At 56.0% G+C, this 20100-nt stretch overlaps 1 protein-coding gene across 2 annotated transcripts; it reads right to left on the bottom strand.

Moving 5' to 3' along the window:
- Positions 1 to 9: 9 nt before the first annotated feature.
- FPGS (folylpolyglutamate synthase) lies at positions 10 to 19321 on the bottom strand. 2 transcript variants are annotated; one of them, XM_047070025.1, is made up of 15 exons: positions 17599 to 19321; positions 7585 to 7713; positions 7438 to 7491; positions 7289 to 7353; positions 5574 to 5688; positions 5358 to 5438; positions 5204 to 5265; positions 5016 to 5118; positions 4659 to 4736; positions 4250 to 4397; positions 4035 to 4124; positions 3133 to 3283; positions 2806 to 2881; positions 1923 to 1989; positions 10 to 1186 (listed from the first exon to the last, which is right to left on the bottom strand). In XM_047070025.1, the coding sequence occupies exons 1-15, from the start codon at positions 17743 to 17745 to the stop codon at positions 801 to 803; spliced, it is 1752 nt and encodes a 583-aa protein (XP_046925981.1). In that variant the 5' UTR covers positions 17746 to 19321; the 3' UTR covers positions 10 to 800. The 2 variants fall into 2 exon arrangements, with proteins under 2 accessions (XP_046925981.1, XP_046925973.1); XM_047070017.1 differs by lacking the exon at positions 17599 to 19321 and adding an exon at positions 9062 to 9210.
- Positions 19322 to 20100: the final 779 nt, after the last annotated feature.

Here is a 20100-nt window from a genome sequence, read left to right as displayed (position 1 = left end):
CATGAAACGAGTGCTGGGCTGGGCGAAGGGGTGGGAAACCTACAACGGGTGGGGAGGGCACAGCTCTGGGTTCAAATCCTGCACCTGCCACGTGACTGGCTGTGGGACTAAGGGGCGCATCCCATGGCTTTCAGCCAGCCACGGCTCCCTCATCTGTAACAAGGGCTCTGTGGGGAGGTCTGCGGCCGATGGACATCCGTCCAGTGTGCTCATTTCAGACAGCCCAGCGTGGGCTCCTACACAATCCAGTTCCGGTACCCCCTGTAGGCCCCTATTTATGCGCTGAGGGAACTAGAAATCAAGAGGCAAACGTTTGCCGTTTCTTTTTTTAAAAAAGTTAAAGGCTTTAATTGTCTCCAGCCATCCTCTGTCCCTAGGGGGCCCCAGGCGGGAGCCGTCTCTTTCCCAGAAGGCCACTAGGAGGAGGAAATCTATCAACCAGCACCCAGCAGGACCCTAGGCCTGGCCTAAGAAGCTAAGCCTGAGCCAGGAAGCAGGCAGGGTGGGAGGGGAGGTGGGCTGCGTGGTCAGGCCTAACCACGACGGCGGGACAACCAGGAAGCCCTCTGGCTCTCTCAGCCGGGAGGAAGAAGAGGCCAGAGGCACCCTAGGCTCAGAGACAGAGGATGGCCCATCTCAGCCTCCCACCTCCAGCCCTCTCTCTTGCTGCCTAAAGCCTGGGTCCCTGGGCCAGTCTAGACCATCAGAAGAGCAAACAATAAAAGGCACCGAACGTAGCAGTTCGTGGAGAGACGCAGGGCAGGTGTGGGAGGCCCCCCCTTCCACCCCCACTGCCTGGGCTACTGGGACAGGGCCGGCTCCAGCAGCTTCAGGACGCCGCCCACCAGGTGCAGGCTGCCGGTGACCAGCACGTGGATGGCGGCAGCCTCACGGAGCACGCCGGCCCCGCTGCCTGCCACAGGGTGGGCGAAGAGGCCCTGCGGGGGACTGGGTGGCTGAAAGACAGGGTCCCGGCCTTGACTGATCCACAGCAAGGCGTGGGAGATGCAGCTGAAGACGAGGGAGCTGGTGCTACGGGGCTCGGGCGGGTGGGGAGCCAGCAGCGAGGATGTGGGCTCACCAGGCTCCGGGCCGGCCTGCTCCTCGTCCAGGCGGCTCCAGTGCTGTTGGTGTGCAAGGCAGCGGAGCAACACCTGGTCCAGGGTCACCATGAAGTTCTGCTGGTCTGGATGGGCGACAGGGGACACCCGCTGTGCGCGCCTGCTTAACGCCAGGCCCTGTACGCGCACCCCGGGTCCTCGCGCCGGGCAATGCTATGAGGAAACTAAGGTGCAGAAGGGTTCCGTGTCTTGCCCACTGTCCCAGAGCCGGGAGGAAGCAGGGCCAGGCGGTTTAGCTTCAAAGCTGGGGCTTCTGCCCCCCCCCCCCCCCCCCCCCCCCGAGCACATCTCCCCACCCTCGTCTCATTGCCTTCATCTGCAAAGCAGCGTCCATCACGTGGGCCAGCATAAGTAGAAACGCACATCCCTGAACTCTCCCCGGCAGTCGGATGCTGGGGATCTGTATTTTTTTATGCTGCTCTAATTTTTTTTGAACGTGACCCACCGTACTCACCTAGGTGGATACTGTCTGAAACAGAATCCTCATAAAACAGTACCTACTCTTTGTACAGGAGGCACACGCATGTTCTACTTCGTTAAAACAAAGTGTCGCTTTGACACCCACTAAATTGATTTTCAAACCACCAGTGGGTTGTAACGTGCATTTTGAAAACGGTTCTCCCCAGTAATTCTTTTGTCGGTACTGTGGCCACAATATCCAAAATGTATCCAAATCTAGCTCCTACCCCGGACCTCCAATTCAGAAGCCCCCACTGTCACCAACAGAGGAGTCCACCTAAGGGCCTTAAGCAGTGCAATGCCCCCCCGCCCACTCTCAGGGACCATCCTGTCACCTCTTACCTGCATTGCCAACAGTTGAGACCTCTGTCAGGTTAGGGCAGAAAACAGCATAGTCAAACTGACAGGGCTAGAAGGCCGAGAGGAAAAACTTGGTGTCAGAGCCCCGAGAGAGGGCCCCGCCCCCAGGCCCCCACACGTCCCCATCCCTGGAGATGCCCTCACCCAGGCTGCCATAGCACTTCCGTGGCCCATCTATCTCAATATACCCTGCAGGCCGGTGGCCTGGGCAGCGAGACCCCACTGTACAGACAGGGAAACAGAGGCAGGGCGGGGGGCACTTGCTTAAGATCACCCAGCTACTGAGCACGTCTCAAGTCCAGGATGGGGAAAGGCTTTGTCTGCACAACAGGTGAACAGCTTCAGCCTCCTGGTCTGTGAAACAGGAAGTGATCCCTAGGAACCACTTCAGCCCTGACAGCCGAGGGCAGCCTCAGTTTCCCTGAGCAGAGCAGGGCCCCTACCTGCTCTATAACCTGGAAATTCCTTAAACCAAAGTCAATAAGCACGTCACCTTGGTAGCACCCCCGTTTTCTGGAAAGGCAAACTGAATGAAGCCCAGTGAAATGCCACTTTTGTCCAGAGTCACATGCTAATGTCTGAAGAGCCATGACCAGTGAGTCCACGGCTTACGCCTCAGGCTACTACCTAGTCCCTCCTCTAACCCTGGGCGCGAGCCTGACCCGGGAGGACGACGACGGTGACCTGGGACTAGACTTGGCTACGAACGTGTGGGTGCTTTTACGTTTGATCCTCAGTTCGGTTCGCGGGAGCCTCACTTTACAGTTGAGGAAACAGAGGCTCAGGGATGAAGGCACCCCTGGGGACGCGACAGCCAGAAGGTGGGCTAGTCGGCCTGCCGCCCACCCCCCGGCTGGCCCCTCACCTGCAGCAGCTTCAGCAGTGCTGCAGGATCCCGGTCTCCGGTGGAGTTGAAAAGCAGGACAAGCACCTCAGAGCCGCTGGGAGAGGGGAGAGGAGGCCGGTCAGAGACACGTACCTCCCAGGCTTCTTCGCGGGCCCCACCCCATCCTTCCTCCAGAAACTACCCCACTTCCCCCGCGGATCCAGTCCCAGCAGGGTCCCCAGTCCCGCCCCTCTGCCCCCTCTACTGGCCCAGTCTTGACCCTGACCCTGTCCCCTGAGGCCCCGCCCCCCACCGGCCCGGTCCCGCCCACCCTTCCCCGAGGCCCCGCCCCTGCCCGAAGCTCACCGGCTTGGCCTCGGGCGGCGGTGCAGCGCCTGGCGGAACCAGCGCACGCAGGCCTGCATGCTGCTGGCGGTGTGCGCGCCATCCAGGTACCAGGTGAGGGGCCCGCGCCGCAGCACCTGCGTCCGGCCCAGCCACTCCGTGTCCCGAAGCCCTGGAGGGGGCAAGGCAGCCGTCTCCCACCCTAGTCCTCGCACACACCAACCCACCCGCAGGGCCGCCGCTGCTCAGAGTGGGGGGCAGCTGATGAGCCAAGAAGCTTCTTAGCAGCGTTAGGCGGCAGGCACTAGGATCATCTCTTGGGCTGCCTCATCTAACGGAATCTTCCAGGCAGACCTGAGAGGGGACTACCATATATTAGTCCCCTATTACATGGAGGCAGAGAGCCCTAACCCATTGAACAAGCGTGCTGGGATGTGAGGTGCCTAGCTGCAGGACTGTCATGGCCCTGATATGGGGCCTGGCACACAGTGGGCACACTGGAATCACCTGCTAACAGGGTTTGGCGGCTGTGAGCGCCTACTATGTGCTGCAAGTCTTGGGGGGGGGGGGGTGGGGGAAGCAAGAAGCCAGACAAGGTCACCATTCAGGAACCTCATGGTCTTACGAGAATGAAGACGAGAAGGACACTAACAGCAGGTGTCTCTGGCAGGGCACTACATCCCAAACCCACCAGGCCCTGGCCTCAGCCCCCCACTCATGCCACCTCACAGCGGGTCCCATCATCACCTCATTTGGCAGGTGGGAAAACTGAGGCTCGGAGTCCATGAACTCAAAGTCAGGGAAGCTTACTGACTTCAGAGTCCTTTGTCCTGGGCACCACCTCCGATTGCCCCCATCTCTCAAAACAGCAAACTCGAACAGACATCTGAAGGGGCCTGGCTGGGCGGGCAGGTCCAACTCACCATGCCGCATGTGGGTCGTGGGCTGGAACACGGGCGCCAGGGGCATCTGCCGCAAGAGACTGGGCCTGGACACCTTCAGCTCCCCGATGCCTGAGGAGCGAGGGAGGGGGGAGGGCCTGCTGCGTGGGACTGCGAGTGCACGGGACCTTCAGAGGCAGTCTCCACCTGTCCCCTACCCACGAGCCCGCCCGTCCAGCCACTGCCTGCCCACTTACCCCGGTAGTCCTTTTGCTGTAGCCAGCAGCGAGCCAGCTGCAAGGCCAAGGCGGCATTGGACCGCTGGTGCTCTCCCTCCAGGCCCAGGGTCAGCGGCGGCCCCCCTTCCTCCAGGGCTTCCAGTGGTGGGCACAGGTAGAGAGGACACTGCCAAGGAGATGGCCGACCGCGGGTCAGGGGGTGCTGCTGCAGCTGCCTCGGCCAGGAGCTCCCCTCCTTGACGCTGTCGGCCCTTCCATCTTTCCCCATCCACCAGAACCCACCAAGCCCTGTTCCTTGGAGAACCAAGATGTGCTCCAGCTGGACGAGCAGCTGCCCCTCACTGCACAGATGGGCAAACTGAGGCCCAAAAGGATAACGTGCCTCCCCAGTCAGCTGCCAGCCCTGCCCCAGTGCCTCCGGACTCACTGAGATCTGCTGGGCCCGGTCCCTCAGCACGGCCAGGGGACCGTCAGGCTGGAGCACGGTGAAGGCGGGGACGCCACGCTGCGGAGGAGAGGGAGTGGGTGAGACGAGCTGCTGAGGGGCCTCTATCCCCGGGCAGCTCACTCAGCCTCTGTCCGTAGGGCCAATGGGAACCCCTCGAGGGGACACTAAGGCCAGAGGCAGGGCTCTTGCTACAGTCACACACAAAGCCCCACTGACGCCCAAGACCTTATCCCGAGTCAGGACACAGATTACCCTGCCCCAGCCCCGCTTTCCTGAGCCTGGAGGGCCAGGCCCAGATCGTCCATGTACCTCCCCTCCCCAGGGCTGCCTGGTCACCTTGAAGATGCCCCCTTTCTGCCACGCGATCTCCTCCACCGTGTCCCCCAGAATGCTGGTGTGGTCGATGCCAAGAGAGGAGATGCCACACACCGCAGGCTTCCTGCAGAAGACAGGGGGGCCGTGACCGTGTCGCCCCGGCCCTGGGCTCACGGCCACCGTCCTTCTCCCCAAGCAGCTGCCCTCACCTGATGATGTTGGTGCAGTCGTAAGCGCCACCAATGCCCACCTCCACCACTGCCAGGTCCACCTACAAAGGACCAGACGGCATGTCAGGGACCCGGGGCACCCGGCCTGCTGGGGTTCCCCTCAGACACAGGACTCTGGGGGGTGGGCACGTACCTTCTCTTGGAGGAAGACGTGGAAGGCCATGAGCGTGAGGAAGCGGAAGTAGGCGGGCATGGAGACATAGCTGCTGCTGTCCTGTGGACGAGAACACGTCGGCCTGGGGCCCTGCCACCTGTGCTCTGGGGAGGTGGGGTCCCGGGACACACAGCACCCTCCGGGGCTCCCCAGCACCCCTGCCCTGCCCACCCACCAGCCCTCCTGCATGGGCACCTTGGTCTCCTCCAGCCGGTGGTAGAGGGGCCAGAAGTGCTTGGTGAAGAGCTCAGGGCTTATGGGCTGCCCGTTGATGCGGATCCGCTCCCGCACCTGCACCAGGTGGGGAGAGCTGCCGGGACACCTGTAGTCGTCAGGACTCCCTTCCCGAGCCCCTCAGACCCATCCATCTTCAGAGACCCAACTCTGACCATGTCACTGCCCTGCCGATAGCCCTTCTAGGACTTCCCTCTGCCCTGCAGAGTCCCAGGCTCCTCACCCAGCCTCCCAGGCCCTGGTGGGGCTGATGCCACTGGCCTGTGTGTCACCTCTCCCGCATCCCAACAGTTCCCTGTGCCCCAGCCCCTCTGGCCTATTTTGAGTTCCTCCAGCCCAGCCCACCCACCCTCCCCACCACCCGGCTCACTCCACAGGCCTTGACTGAGATGGTGCGTCCTCCAGAAAAGGAGAAAGGACCCCCCCACCCGGCTGATCAGGGATGTGCTCCAGGCTCCAACAGCTCCCTGTGCTCTACCCACCACACACCCATCAGTCACTCTGCTGACATCTGCCCCCGCAATGTCGTCTTCCAGCCCTCGAGGGCAAGGCCCATCTGGGTGGTCAGGCTGCATCCCCAGGCCAGCCCACGAGGCTACGGGGGCCAAAGTCAAAGGCCGGGGTTTGTAGCCCAAAAATTGTTTTAGAAGAGAGACTGTCAGCTCCCATTTGAATCCTGCAAGCCTCTCTCACATTCTGAGTCCTTCTCTGTATTTCTTTATTCTGAACAAAGAACTGTGAAAAGAAGCCGCTTACAGAAAGTCGCTTGATGGAACCGGTAAAATAAAAGGAAGCAAAAATCTTAAGTGCCCCCAACCCAAGGAGCAAATTTTGAGCGACCGAGCATCACATTAACCCCCACTGCTTTACAGATGACCAGCTAAGGAGGGGCAGGTGCAGCCCAGGGAGGAGGGGCCCATTTCTGGGCCACACCCCATCCTCAGGTGTGAGTTTGGGTGCCTGAGTGCAACCACGAAGAGGTGCTACGTCAAGGGCAAATAGCAGATGAGGCAGGCCGGGCAGAAGGGAATCCTTGCCTCGGACTTCACAAACCACCTCATCGTTTATACCCTTCCAAGCTAGGTTTTCTGCTCCCTACTGCAAAGACGTCTGAATTGATAAAGATTTCCCTGTGATTTAAAAGCTGTACACGGAGGGGCGCCTGGGTGGCTCGGTCGGTAAGCGTCCGACTTCAGCTCAGGTCATGATCTCATGGTTCATGAGCTCGAGCCCCGCGTGGGGCTCTGTGCTGACAGCTCGGAGCCTGGAGCCTGCTTCAGATTCTGTGCCTCCCTGGCTCTCTCTGCCCCTCCCCACGTCATGCTCTGTCTCTCAAAAATAAATATTGAAAAAAAATATTTTAATAAATAAAATAAAAACTGTACATGAAATGTAAGTTAATAAAAAGATGCCTGATGAAGCTACATATTTAGCTTACATATTCAAGTCCCTGCCCCTCCCCTAAATTTGTTTCACAACGACAATTAAAGACTGCCACAAACTTGGACAATATGTTAAACTGAGGTCACTAATGCTAATGGGATGCTTACTGCACAAATCCACACTGGGCAGAGAAGACAGGAAGCTGAGCTCCTGCTAGCTGGTTCCATAGCCGCCCCCCCCACCCCCCCACCGCCGAGAGCTAAGGGATCCCAAATTTCGCCACACCTCAGTACCTAAAGAATCCTGTCTTCAGGCCATAGCTTCGGAGAATACGTTCAGTAAAGGCACAAGTGGAACCCTAGAAAGAAAACGTCTTGTTTGGGCAGGCTGGACCCTACCACCCCATCAAGTAGATAGCCGACCCCTGAGTCCCATCCCTCACCTTCCCCTTGGTCCCAGTGACGTGAATGATGTTCAGCTGGTCCAAGTCTTCCACCTGAGACATACAGACAACCATCTCAGCCACAAAACTCCTAGAAAGGGGATGGGGGTGGGGTAGGGGGCCGTCACGGGCCCTGCGCATCCTTACCTGCAGCCCACTCCGTGCCAAGTACAGCTTCATGGCTTCCAGCTGTGCCTGAGGGTCACCCCGCTGGCGCTTTACCTGCTCCAGATAGCCAGCATTGGTCTGCAGGGTGTTCAGTGCGCGCACAGCATCCTGGCAACCACAGTCCCCAGGCAGCAGGTTAAGACTAACCAGGGGTCCACAGAAACAGAGGAACCCCAGGGCATCAATGGCCAAGCCAGGACACTAAGCCTACCAATCAATGCCAGCCCTGTTGCCCCAGCCTAGAGGTTAGGCACGTGTGAGGGAGAAGTGGCATCTTTCCAGCTCTGGCAGCGATGGGAGCCTGAAGCTGATCGGCCCCACCCAGGAATGTCAGGCAAGGCAGGTTCCTTGGAACGGGAGAAGCCTTGCTTCCCGTTCCCAATTCGGGCTTCCGGATCCTCACTCCTTGCACGGGAGCCTTTGCGCTCATTCCCTCCAATGAGGTCCACTGCTATACTGGTCCCTAAACTGGAGGGGGGGGGCGGGTGAGGGGAATCAGGAGCAGAACCACAGAAGGCTGGGGTCTTAGAACTGGAGGAAGTAGAACCAGGAATCCCTGGAGGCTTCCATGCCCAATCCTGAGGATTGGGGTTCCACATTCTGACCCAAAGAAGAGCTGCTTGAAGCAACCAGGTGGGGAAGAGAAGGAGCCTTAAGGAAGACAGGGTATGCGGGGAGTCACCAGTCAGAAAGGTGGGTAGGTACAGCCTCAGGAGAGTCTACACTGGGGGTTAGAGTGGAGATGCTATTTATTTCCCCTTAGGGCTTCAATAACCGGTTGCAGGCTCCACACCCATTAAACTACCATCTGCCTGGCAGGCATCAGGTGTGATCTGTGGAAATCAACCCCTGCAACAGAGCCAGGTGGAAACTTTCCGCTTTCCAGATTCTTGCCTCCACCAATGCCACTGATTCCTGCCTGCCAGAGCTCCAATTCTAGGCACTTGGATCTTCATGCCCTGATTCCTGGAGACTCCAACCCCAGATCTAAACTCCTGGATCACTTGGGACGCCTGACTGGCTCAGTCTAGAGAGCATGTGACTCTTCACCTCGGGGTCATGAGTTCGAGCCTCCCGTTAGGTGTAGAGTTTATTTAAATAAACAATTCAAAATAAATAAATAAACTCCTAGATCTCTCAAGTCTGAACTCCTCGAACTCTTTCTCCTCCCACCGCCCACCTGCTAGTTGGGACTCCGGAGACAATGGACCTCTTTCCCCTATCAGTGGGAGCCGTTTCCCATTCTCTAAGGCGGGGACACCTCAGCCTCAGAATTCCCAGAACCCGCGCGGACCAGGCCCAACTTCCTGGTCCATGTCCCCACCCCCGGGCTCCAGACTGTCCCCGCCCCCGAGTCCCTCACAGCCCGGCTCCCGGTCAGTGACTCAGGCCCGACCCACGTGTCGTCGTACGACCCCCCCCCCCCTCCCCCGCCGGCCCGCCCGATACCTGATACCTGGTACTCCATGCCGGGCTCCTGCGGCGCGGGCCACGCGCTCAACCCTCGCCGAGCCGCTACCCCGGTAGTTGCAACGCGCGCAGAAACCGCCGCCAGGAAAAGAGCGGGTCGCAGGTGGCGGCGTGCCTGCGACATAGTCCCGGTGCCCGCAGCCCCACTTTAGGCCGGGCCGGAGACGCCCCGCCCCGCCTCGCCTCGCCTCGCCCCCGCCGTTCGCCAATCAGCGCTGCCCAGGGAGTCCTCCAGGACCAATAAGAATCCGCAGGATGCCATACTTGTGAGGGGCAGGCGCCGGGGCTGGCCGGAGTGTTTCGCCCCTGTTTGTGAGGGGCACGCTTCCCAGGCTCCCTCTGCAAGCACTGAGAATCTCCAGCACCCGGCCACACCCCCAAAATAGTCCCAGTCTGCAATCCTCAGCCTGGTGCTCTGCCAGAACCAACTATGAGTCCGGATGGAAGACGGAGCTAGCTTACACTTGTGTGGAGGTCATTGAATTCAAGCCCCAAAATGTCGCAGTTTAAAGCAGAGACCGCAGGCTGCAGGTATTTGGCCCCTGCACTCCTGAATCTGACAGCCCGATTGCGAGGCGATAGACCAAACCCCAAGCTCCTACGCTATTGGGGCCCCTACTGTCCCTGGGCAGCCTGGGAAGGCGTCCTGGAAGAAGCGGCATCCTGGCAGAGGCCTGGGGATGAGGCCGAGTCCGCGAGGTAGCGGAGCTGGTCGGGGGAGAGGTTTCCAGGCGTAGGGAGGGAACGCCGTGTTGAAAAGCAAAGGACTGAAGAGGGAAGGGGAGCGGCTGGAGGAGGGCAGGGGTGGGGTGGGAACTAGCCCGAGGGAACTGCATTTCCACTGGGTCGGGCCTGGTTGCTCCGGAATGCCAGATCCAGCAGGATCTTGTAGCCTAAGGAATTTGGATTGAAATTGGACAATAAAATGGTTTTAAAGAAAGATGACAAGATCAGGTTTGCACTTTGGAAGATTTGTGTGGAGAGTGGGTTGGAGAGCCACCCGGGGCGGGGACAGTAATCTGTCCTAGCTGTGGGTGAGGCGGATTTGTCCTGGACTTTTCAGAACTTTTTCCTGTCTACGACCTTCTTGGCCCCAACTGCTACCGTGAAAAAAGTAGCACGGAGATTCTTTTTATAGCTGAAAGGTCCCAGAAAGGTGTGTGGGTTTTGTTTTGTCTTGTTTTGGCTTTTTGGAGGTGGGGGATGGGGCCCTCTAGGGAAGTTCCCACAGACCAAAGAATTTTAAACAACTGAAGGGATTTCAGCACCTCCCTCCCTCTTTCCTGCAGGCATTGGGGCTAAATATTTATCAGAGATTGTTTGATTTTGAAATAAACAAATAACATGTTGGGAAGATTCTGCCATTGGCTGGACTTCTGCTTTTCACATCACTGCTGGGCGCCCCCTCCCTGGCTGGCCTCATGGGAAATAAAGAGGTGCTTTCCTTTCTTGGTCGTCTTCTCCTCTTCCTCTTCCTCCTCCTCCTTCTTCCTTTTCTTCTTCATCAATGAAATGTTCTCTACACAATCATAAAGGAGCTTTAAATGTTTCTCCTTTGGGGCCCCTGGCTGGCTTAGTCTGTAGTGCGCGCAACTCTTGATCTTGGGGTTGCAAGTTTGAATCCCATGTTGGGTGTAGAGATTACTTTAAAAAAATCTTGGGGCGCCCGGGTGGCTCAACCTGTTGAGCCTCCGACTTTGGCTCAGGTCAGGATCTCAGAATTCGTGGGTTTGAGCCCTACATCAGGCTGTGTGCTGGCAGCATGGAGCCTGCTTGGGATTCTCTCCTTCTCCCTCTGCCCCTCACCTGCTCACGTTCTCTCCTCTCAAAATAAATAAATAAACTTAAAAAAAAAAAAAAACTTTTCCTGTTTTTATTTGATTTTTAAGTCCTAGGATTTTTTGGATGGATGCTACATCATCATATCACTCAAATAGTCAGGAGTACAAAAACTGTACGGTGAAAAGCTTCCCTCTCACGCCAGGTCTCCACATCCTAATTACCCTCTCCAAAAGCAACCAGTTAGGTTTCCTGTGATCTCTCCAGAGATCGGTTATACATTTGCAAGCAAATACAAATACAGATTTCCATTTTATACTTGCAGAGAGCAGACTGTAGACACAACTCTGCGTGGTACGTTTTCCACATGCCTTTACATCCTGGGCCTTATTTTGGACGGTGTCAGTACAGAAGAGTTGCCCCACTGGCTAATTTGTTTTTCTTGAAGCTGCCGCAGCACTTCTTGGTATGCAAGTACTACTGTGGATTTGGCCCCGTCTCCTACTGATGGACGTTTAGGTTTCTAATATTTTGCCATCACAAGCAATGTTGCAATGGGTAACATTTTACCCTCATCATTTCTTCCATGTGTGAGCACATCTGACGGATGAATTCCAAGAAGCGCAATGCAATTGCTGGGTCAAAGGTGATTGGCAACTGACACCACACACATTGCCACATTGTCTTCCAAAGGGGCAGGATTCATTTCTACCCCGGGGGCCCCCACAGGGCGTGAGCCAGCCATTTCCTCACCAACACAGACCTTAGCCAACTTTGATCCGCGCCAACTGCATAGGTGGAAAAATGGATTCTCAAGCTAGTTGTTATTTGCATTTATTTCATTTGGAGGATGCTGAGCACTTTTTCTTATAATTAAAAACCATTTGTATGTAGGGGCTGCTAACCTTTGTATCATTGCTTTTTATTTTCAAAGTCACAGATGTGCACAGAAGGAAACAGAAATGTGTCAAGGAGAAAATCAAAGGCATCTTCATCATACACCTGGAGAACAAATGTTGGCCTTTTGGTGCCAGCATGAAAACGTTCTTGCTCTCCAGAAAGAACAATAGAAACAAAGCCATTGTCTGGCCAGAAAAGGGGAGGGGGGGGGAAGGCGTAAGGAAATTGGCAAGTGGGTGGGTGTCCACCCACTGGAGGCAGATTTGCAGGTGTGTGGGGTGGGGAGCAAGGGCAGAGGGATTCTGCTTTAACCCCTACCCTCCCAAAGGGAAAGGATGTCATTCATTCATTCATTCATTCACTCATTCATCTCTGTGCCAAACCCTGGGCTTGGTGCTGGAGACACTGGGTTCAGGGGACAGATGACAGTCCTGTTTGCAGAGCGCCCTGTCCAAGGTGAGAAGACAGTAAAGAAGGAAACTCACAAAGGAAGATATGTATTTGCAAACCCTGATAACCCTGATCAGAGCCAAGCTCACTGCTGTAAGGGGCAGGAGACTGAGGCCCAGAGAGGGACAGAGATAGCTTGGGGTCACACAGTAGGTCAGCAAAGGCCCCATGCTGGGCCCCAGGATGGACCTTCTAAACTCAGATCTGCCTGAGTCGCTGTCCCCTCTCTTGGCCCATCATGCCCTCAAGATTAATGAAGCCCATAAAATCACTGTAGCCCGGCCTCTGCCCACCTCCCGCCTCTTCCATCATTGCAGAGCACCATCCCTGCAGCTGGCAAGGATTTTAGGAATTGGCCTTGGTGTTTTCCACCTCCAAGCTTTTGCTCACATTTACCTTTGCCTGAAATACCTTTCCCCTACACCTTTCTCCTTTGCTTTTTTTTTTTTTTTTTTCAAGTTTTTATTTATTTTGAGAGACAGAGAGAGCACAAGCAGGGGAAAGGCAGAGAGAGAGGAAGAATCCCAAGCAGGATCTGTGCCGTGAACGCAGAGCCCAATGCGGGGCTCAAACTCACCACTGTGAGATGACCTGAGCCAAGACTAAGAGTCAGATGCTCAACTGACTGAGCCACCCAGGTGCCCCTCTCCTTTGCTTTCTTTGAGTGGGTTGCTTTTAGCTAACGTTTATGAAACACCCCTGTACTTGACACTGCAATCTCTTTTCATGCTCTTGAAAATTGTGTGAATTAGAGATCGGTCCCATTTTACAGGTGGAGAAATGGAGGCTCACCTGTCTGGTGACCCTGGCTTCCTGTTGTCAATGCACTGTGTGGCCCTGGGCAGTTTGCTCCTCCTCTCTGATCCTGTCTGACTCTTGTCTCCTCCTTAGTAGGGTGAGAGCTGAAGTGAGCTGTGTCCCAGCCTGTAATTTCTGGGGAAATCTATGGGTGGGTGTTTCACTGAGGACAAGAGTCTCCAAAGGCCACCATACTCCCGAGAGCCTAGACTAGAGGGATCCAGCTGTCCCTTCCGAGGGACCAAGGGAGATTCAAGCTCATTGGCAGGTTTGTGCAGAAGCCTGATAGCCACTCTGGGGTCTGACCCTCAGATAAACATAAGAACTCTTCCACCTCTGAATATCTATTTACATCCTGTGACCTACAAGAAAACACTTTCCTGCAATTTTGGGGGGGTGGGAGAGAAAACTTGCCTTAGACAGAATTCCATATCCTCAGGGGTGTGGCCATGCCAAATCCCCAGCCTGACTCTGGCTACTAAGGTGTTTGCGACTTCGGTTTATTGGGAGGGCACCTGGGCCTTAAAAATAGGCCTCCCTTCGATCCCACAATTCCACTTCTAAAAATGACCTTGTGGCAACAACTGGAACTGCGTCCAGAGCCCCACGTGCCATGTTGATCGCCCTCCATCCTGGGTGGCAGGTTACGAGGTGATGAGGCCCTTCTTCCCGAAACCCTGTGCTCTCTGGGCCTCCCTGACACCTCCCTCCCTGGTTCGGCGTCTTCCTTCTTGCTCGCTGCACCCTCCCCCTTCGGCATCTTCATGTTGGAGGACCCGGGGCTCAGGCTTCTCACTCCAGGGTCCCAGGTCTGGGATGATGTCTGACTGTCAAATGTCCCTCTTCGTTGAGCTGCAGACACGAGCGGCCTCCTGACGTCTCCCCCAGGCTGGACCACAGGTGTCTTAAGCCGGTCCCATCCCTAACACTTGTTCCCTTGTTTCCTCCCTGAAAGCAGCTGGAGCTTCCCAGCCTGGGACACAGCTTCACCATCCAGCCAGCGGCTCTCACTGTGGGGTTTCCCTCTCCCTCACCCCCAAACCCCAGCCATCCACACACCTATCCTCTCTACCCTACGGCCTCCCCATGGCTACTGCCTCCCCTCCAGGCCACCACCGCTGGTCTGCCCCATAGTCTCGATGCTGCTCGCTTGACCCCTACAAGCATTCTCTGTCATTTTTTTTTTTTTTTTTTTGAGAGAGAGAGGTGGGGGGTGCCCCAAGCAGGCTCTGCACTGTCGGCACGGAGCCTGACACAGGGCTCGAATTCACAAACCATGAGATCACGACCTGAGCTGAAATCGAGTTGGATGCTTCACCGACTAAGCCACCCAGGAGCCCTGCATCCTGTCATTTTTTTTTTTTTTTCAACGTTTATTTATTTTTGGGACAGAGAGAGACAGAGCATGAACGGGGGAGGGGCAGAGAGAGAGGGAGACACAGAATCAGAAACAGGCTCCAGGCTCTGAGCCATCAGCCCAGAGCCTGACGCGGGGCTCGAACTCACGGACCGCGAGATCGTGACCTGGCTGAAGTCGGACGCTTAACCGACCGCGCCACCCAGGCGCCCCAACATCCTGTCATTTTTAAAGAAAATCAAGGGCGCCTGGGTGGCTCAGTCGGTTGAGCATCCGACTTCGGCTCAGGTCATGATCTCGCGGTCTGTGAGTTTGAGCCCCGCATCGGGCTCTGTGCTGACAGCTCGGAACCTGGAGCCCTGCTTCCGATTCTGTGTCTCCCCCTCTCTTTGCCCCTCGCCCCGCTCATGCTCGCTCTCTCTCTCTCTCTCTCTGTCAAAAATAAACAAACATCAAAAAAAACGAAGAAGAAAGAAAATCAGATCTCGTCTCTCTTCTGCTTAAACCCATCCAGTGGCTTCCCATTGCATTTAGGATGAAATCCAAGCTTTTGAACTACCCATCTCTTACCATCACCTGCAGCCCCCAGCCCTGCTGGCCTTCTCTGTGGTCCGCAGATACACCAGGCTCACACCCACCTCTGCAAAGGTCCATGTCCAGTGAGCCCTTAGCGTTAAAGGTATTCCTGTGACCCTCACAACAGCTTTTCGAGCACTGTGATGATTCTCATTATACAGATGGGAAACTGAGGCACAGACTGGTTACTCAGCCAGCCGAAGGTCACACAGAAAACGCAGGACAAAGCCTCAGGGCCTTTGCACTGGTGGTTCCCTCTGCCTAGAACGTTCTTCCTCCAAAAGTTCCCACAACCCACTCTCCATCATCCCTCTTGCTCAAATGTCACCTTCTTGCCGCATTCTGCTCGCCATCTGCCCTTTTGTCTAGCAGTTGGGGACACTGAGGCCCAGTAAGGGGCCAGAACTGACCTGGGACCGGGCATGGCTTTACAGATGTTCTTGAGATATTCCTGGGGTCCCCACTCGTGGCCAAGAGGGGCCTTCTGAGAGCACCAGGTGTGTGCTGCGAGGCCATGCGGTGTGCCGGGCCACAGAGAGACTGGTTTCAGTCTGGCCTCCTCCCCAGGGGCCTGGGTGCTCTTTGAGCTGGCTGAGGCCTTCCCTGCTCAGACCTGACGGCAGCTGTTTTAGAGATTTTCAGAGTGGGAAAAAGTGTGTGGAATTTTTTTTTTTCAACTGGTTATCTCTGCAACCGCGATTGTCTTCAGCACCTGCTCCCTGGGGTGTGAGATTTAAGACTCTCCTCCTTGGCGGGTGCTGTGCCGAGCCCATTTGACAGGTGAGGACCTGAGGACCGGAAGTGCAGAATCACCTGCGAAGCTCACCAGCTGGCAAGTAGCACAACAAGGATTCAGCCCAGTCCCAGCGCCATTTGATTCCAGCTGCTGCTGATTTGTTTTTTCAATTTTATTTATTTTTGAAATTTAAAGTAATCTCTACACCCCACGTGGGGCTCAGACTCACCATCCCGAGATCAAGAGTCGCTGAGCCAACCAGGCACCCCCAGAGGCTACTGCTTAGACTCTCTGATCAAGCTTGGGAATCCTGGCTTTTTTTTTTTTTTTTTTTTTTTTTTTTAACTTTAAGTAAACTCTACATGGGGCTCAAACTCATGACTCTGAGATCAAGAGTCGCATGCTCTCCTGACCGAGCCAGCCAGGAGCTCCTGTGACTTGATTTCCTTAAATAATAGTTAACATGAATTCTTTCTAGACATCAGCACTGTGCAGAGATCTTTATGCATGGACCCATTTCTCAGGGGAGGCGACAAAGGGCTAATAGGGAAAGTAGCTTAGTCATTCACAGGGGTCTGTAATGCCAGGCCCCAGATCCAGCGCTAGGCCACCCTTGGACCCTGCCCCCCACCTGCCCTGTGTTCTGTGAGGTGACCTGGTCATTTGATTAATGGGGCTCTAGCCTTGAGCTGACTCTTACTTTAGAAGGAGGCCCTACTGCCACGAGATGCCATGTGAAATGTCAATACCCCACAGCCCCGGGGAGCTGCCCTCAGTTCTCTCTCCCCACCCACACCATGTGACCCTGGGCAAGTCATGTCTCCTCCCTAGGGTCCTTGGCCTCTAAGGGAAGGGGGCCTAGATGACCTCTCAGGAGCTACTGCTCTCAAACCCTGGCATCTGGGGCTGCCCCTCCTCTGCTGCCGGGCAAAAGGTTCCATCGGTCGGGAGGGTCTGGGTAAGAGTGGCCTGGCCTGGTGTGTAGCCCCAGGGGATGCTGACTGATAGCAGCCCTGGCCGTTCTGGCCTAGAATTCAGACTGCCACCCTGAGAGGCAGGGACATCCTGACTTGTTGTGTGCCCATTCAGCAGAAGAGGAAACTGAGGCTTGATGAGGCCAGGCAACTTGTCTAGTGCCTGTCAGGACATGAAATTTGATCTCCCTTGGACTTCTGAAGCCCTAGCCAGGGTTCTCTGGGGCAGGGCTGGAAGGTGGGGGCTGTCCTGGGCCAGTCTCCTCCCTTCTCGGAACCCCATTTTCTCATCTGTAAAATGGGTGTCACACCTCAGAAGGCTGGGATAAGGGACAATGAGGGGGTGCTGGGCCGGGAGCACAGAGCAAGTGCTCCACATGGGAACAGAGGTTAGAAATCCTTAACGGGCTAAGTCCTTAACTGCTCGGAACCACACCTTCCAGATCTAGAAAATGGAGACAACATGGGCACAGAGCCCAGCAGATGGTAAGCACTAGATGAGCTGAGCGTTACCATTATTACTATCATTATTGCAGTGGACAACCCTTCCTTACAGAGCAGTCCTGAGGCGAATCAGGTGAAATCCTGTCATGGATCACATCCACAGTGCCCGGAGCACAGGAAGACCCTTGAGGGGCCTCTGCACCACCCATGGCTGCCGTCAGTTATGCTCTGGAGACCCTCCCCTCTTCCTCAAGTCTCCCGACGACCACAGTGGGCGGGGGCTTCTGTGGAGCCCCCAGCTGGGTTAAAAGGTAGAACTGAGGTCCACAGGGGGGCCCCTGATCACCCCAAGCCTGTAGAACAAGGTTTATGGATAACAAGGTTTTCCCCTGGGGCTGTGACTGATGATGGCCTTGGGCCCCGAGAGATATTTACATACATTACACAAAAGAAAGAAATGGAAGCTTAGAGAGGCAGGCCACTTGCCCGAGGTAAGCAAGCTCTCCTACCTGAAAGGAGGCAGTGTTAGCTGAGAAGAGACTCCCCGATGGGCCCGGCTGCTCCATTGGTTGCTTGCAAGCACGCCTTCTCAGCCACCGGGTTAGGAGGCAGCCAGGGACCTGGTACCTTTCATCCCTGGGCTTCCCACACCCCATCGCGGCTGGGCACAAAGTGACTCATGGCTGGGGGCACTTCGGCCAAGCCTGCCCCGCCCGGGGTTCAGCTGGGCCACAGAAAGGAAGGGGAGTCGGGGGAGGGGGGGTTCCCTCTCCCCACCCCATGACCCGCGCCTCCCCGTGTGCAGGGAGGAAGGTCTTACCTGATAGGTGCCTGCTCTCGTCCTGGGATCTGCCCGGGGAGGGAGCTCTCTGATGAATCTCCCTAGTTAAAGAACAACCTAGCAAAGGTTAAAGGTGAGTGGGCGCGGGGGGGGGGGGGTGTTGCTGAGGGAAGGGGGCACTTGGGAAATTTCCAGACCCTGGGCTGGGCTTCCTGCAGAGCAGAGCTGGCCTTATCTGGCCTCTTATCATCACAGCCCACCTCCCCTTACAGTTCAGGCCCTGCCAGGCTGGGATCCCCGCAGAGCAGGGGCAGGAAGCCCAGGCACCCTTGACCTGAGGAGTCAGAGCCTGCTGAGGGGGAGAGGCTGTGTTTCACCAAATCATCTGCTCAGAAAGGAGCCAGGACACGGACTGAGTTCCTGGCCTGCAGGGTGACACAGAGGGCCTGCCCAAAGTTGCTGGTGAAGGCCTTTCTCACGGATGCCACACGGCCTCTTCAACCACCTGTTTGTGCGGGCTGCCTCCCGGTGGTAGTTGAGACTCACAGATGCCAGGCACTTCTCTAGGTGCCTCAGGGTAATGCCCCGTAACGCCCTGCCCTCAGGTAGCTTCTATGCCAGGCCACGCATCTCCCTCCACAGACAGGAGGACGTGTCCAGCGCACCAGGCTTTGAGGCTGGTTAGTCCAGGCCTCCTCTCTGGGGTGTTCTGTGTTTGGGGAGCTCAGAGCCAGCAGCTGCAGGGCCTGCTTTTTTTTAAGATATGGTTTGACTGCATGAGTAAAATTATTAATCAAGGAAATAGGAGAAAACAGAGAAACACGAGGAACAAAACCATCCAGAAAAACCCTAGGTAACGGTTTCGTGTGATTATTTTTCTTACACAATGATTTCAGGCAACAGATATTTTATAGCCTGCTCTTTCCAGCTGTTGTTTCTGGAACATCTTTCTGTCCCGGCATGCATACGTCCAGTCCACATCCTTTTTCACAACTGCATAGCATTCCATCCAGGCCTGCGCATGCTGCCCGAATGCCAACCAACAGTGTGGGCAGCACCGGTCAGCCTGCTTAGAGGCCTCCACCCCGGCCTGGGAGTCACAGATCTGGACATGTGTTGGAGGTGGAGAAAAGCTGCTCTAATTTTCGGAAGCCCAGGGAGGTTTTTCCCAGCTTTTCCCCCCACGGGGCCGCCCTGAACATCATGGACACACTGGGAGGAGGTAGCAGAGGACGGGTGAGAGCCTTTCAGGTTACAGACCTTGTGTGGCCGCTGTCCACTTGGCCATATGGCCCTCTGTCTACAGGACGAGAATCAACGTGTGTCGTCTCTGTTGGGTCACTCCAGTGTCAGGGCTCTTAGACTATCCAAGACTAGTTGGACCCCTGATCCTTCTTAGTTGTATTTTTTTTTTTTTTGCTTTGTTTTGTTTTTTTTTAGGAGAGCTCCAGCAGAGGGACAGAATCTTAACCAGGCTCCACGCTCAGCGCGATGACCATGAGACCTGAGCCGAAATCAAGAGTCAGACGCCCAACCGACTAAGCCACCCAGGTGCCCCCCAATCCTTCTTCAGTCAGATCTCGTTCTCCCGTAATCGTGCTGCTCCCAGCAGGCCTTTGTCTGAACCACCCACCACTGACACCCACATGGCTATGCCTGGTCAGCCCTCACTCCCATCCATCGTTTGGACTCACCAGCAGTACCTGTCCAAGTGACCACTCCCTCCTCCCCAGAACACCCTCTCCCTTCAGGGCACCTGGGCGGCTCAGTTGGTTAAGCGCCTGACTTCGGCTCAGGTCATGATCTCACGGCTCGTGGGTTCAAGCCCCGCGTCGGCCTCTGTGCTGACAGCTCAGAGCCTGGAGCCTGCTTTGGATTCTGAGTCTCCCTTTCTCTCTGCTCCTCCCCCACTCACATTCTGCCTTCTCTCTCAAAATTAAATAAACATTAAATTTTTTTTTTTTTTTTAAAGAACACCCTCCTCCTCTGATCCCTTCTCACCTCATCGGTTGCTGCTCTTGATTCCCTGAGGACGTCTGAACACTGAAGGGCCCAGGAGGCCGTGGGCTCTGTTCTCCCCTCCTGCCCTGGGCCTTAACAAACCACCGTGCTGGCAGATTCTGGGGGCCCTGAGCTAGCTTTAGACAGACACCTGCCCACTCAACTGGATGTCCATCCGTCACCTCCATATCACCACGCTGACCCACCGGTGGGTTGGCCTGACCTCCCT

Source organism: Lynx rufus, unplaced genomic scaffold, assembly GCF_022079265.1.
Source record: "Lynx rufus isolate CCGP_SWC_20201006 ecotype Redwood Valley unplaced genomic scaffold, mLynRuf1.p SCAF_10, whole genome shotgun sequence".
NCBI classification, from domain to species: Eukaryota; Metazoa; Chordata; class Mammalia; order Carnivora; family Felidae; genus Lynx; species Lynx rufus.
This window is presented reverse-complemented; position numbering and strand designations above follow the sequence as displayed.

What these genes read in the sequence shown, in the direction of transcription:
- FPGS (XM_047070025.1), bottom strand. Translation starts at nt 17,745, where the DNA reads ATGGGGTGTGGGAAGCCCAGGGATGAAAGGTACCAGGTCCCTGGCTGC. An exon ending in CTGAAGACAGGATTCTTTAG is followed by an intron (nt 5,689 to 7,288) that starts GTACTGAGGTGT and finishes GTGTCCCGGCAG; the next exon opens with CTCTCCCCACCTGGTGCAGG. An exon ending in CGCCGCCCGAGGCCAAGCCG is followed by an intron (nt 2,882 to 3,132) that starts GTGAGCTTCGGG and finishes CCCCTCTCCCAG; the next exon opens with CGGCTCTGAGGTGCTTGTCC.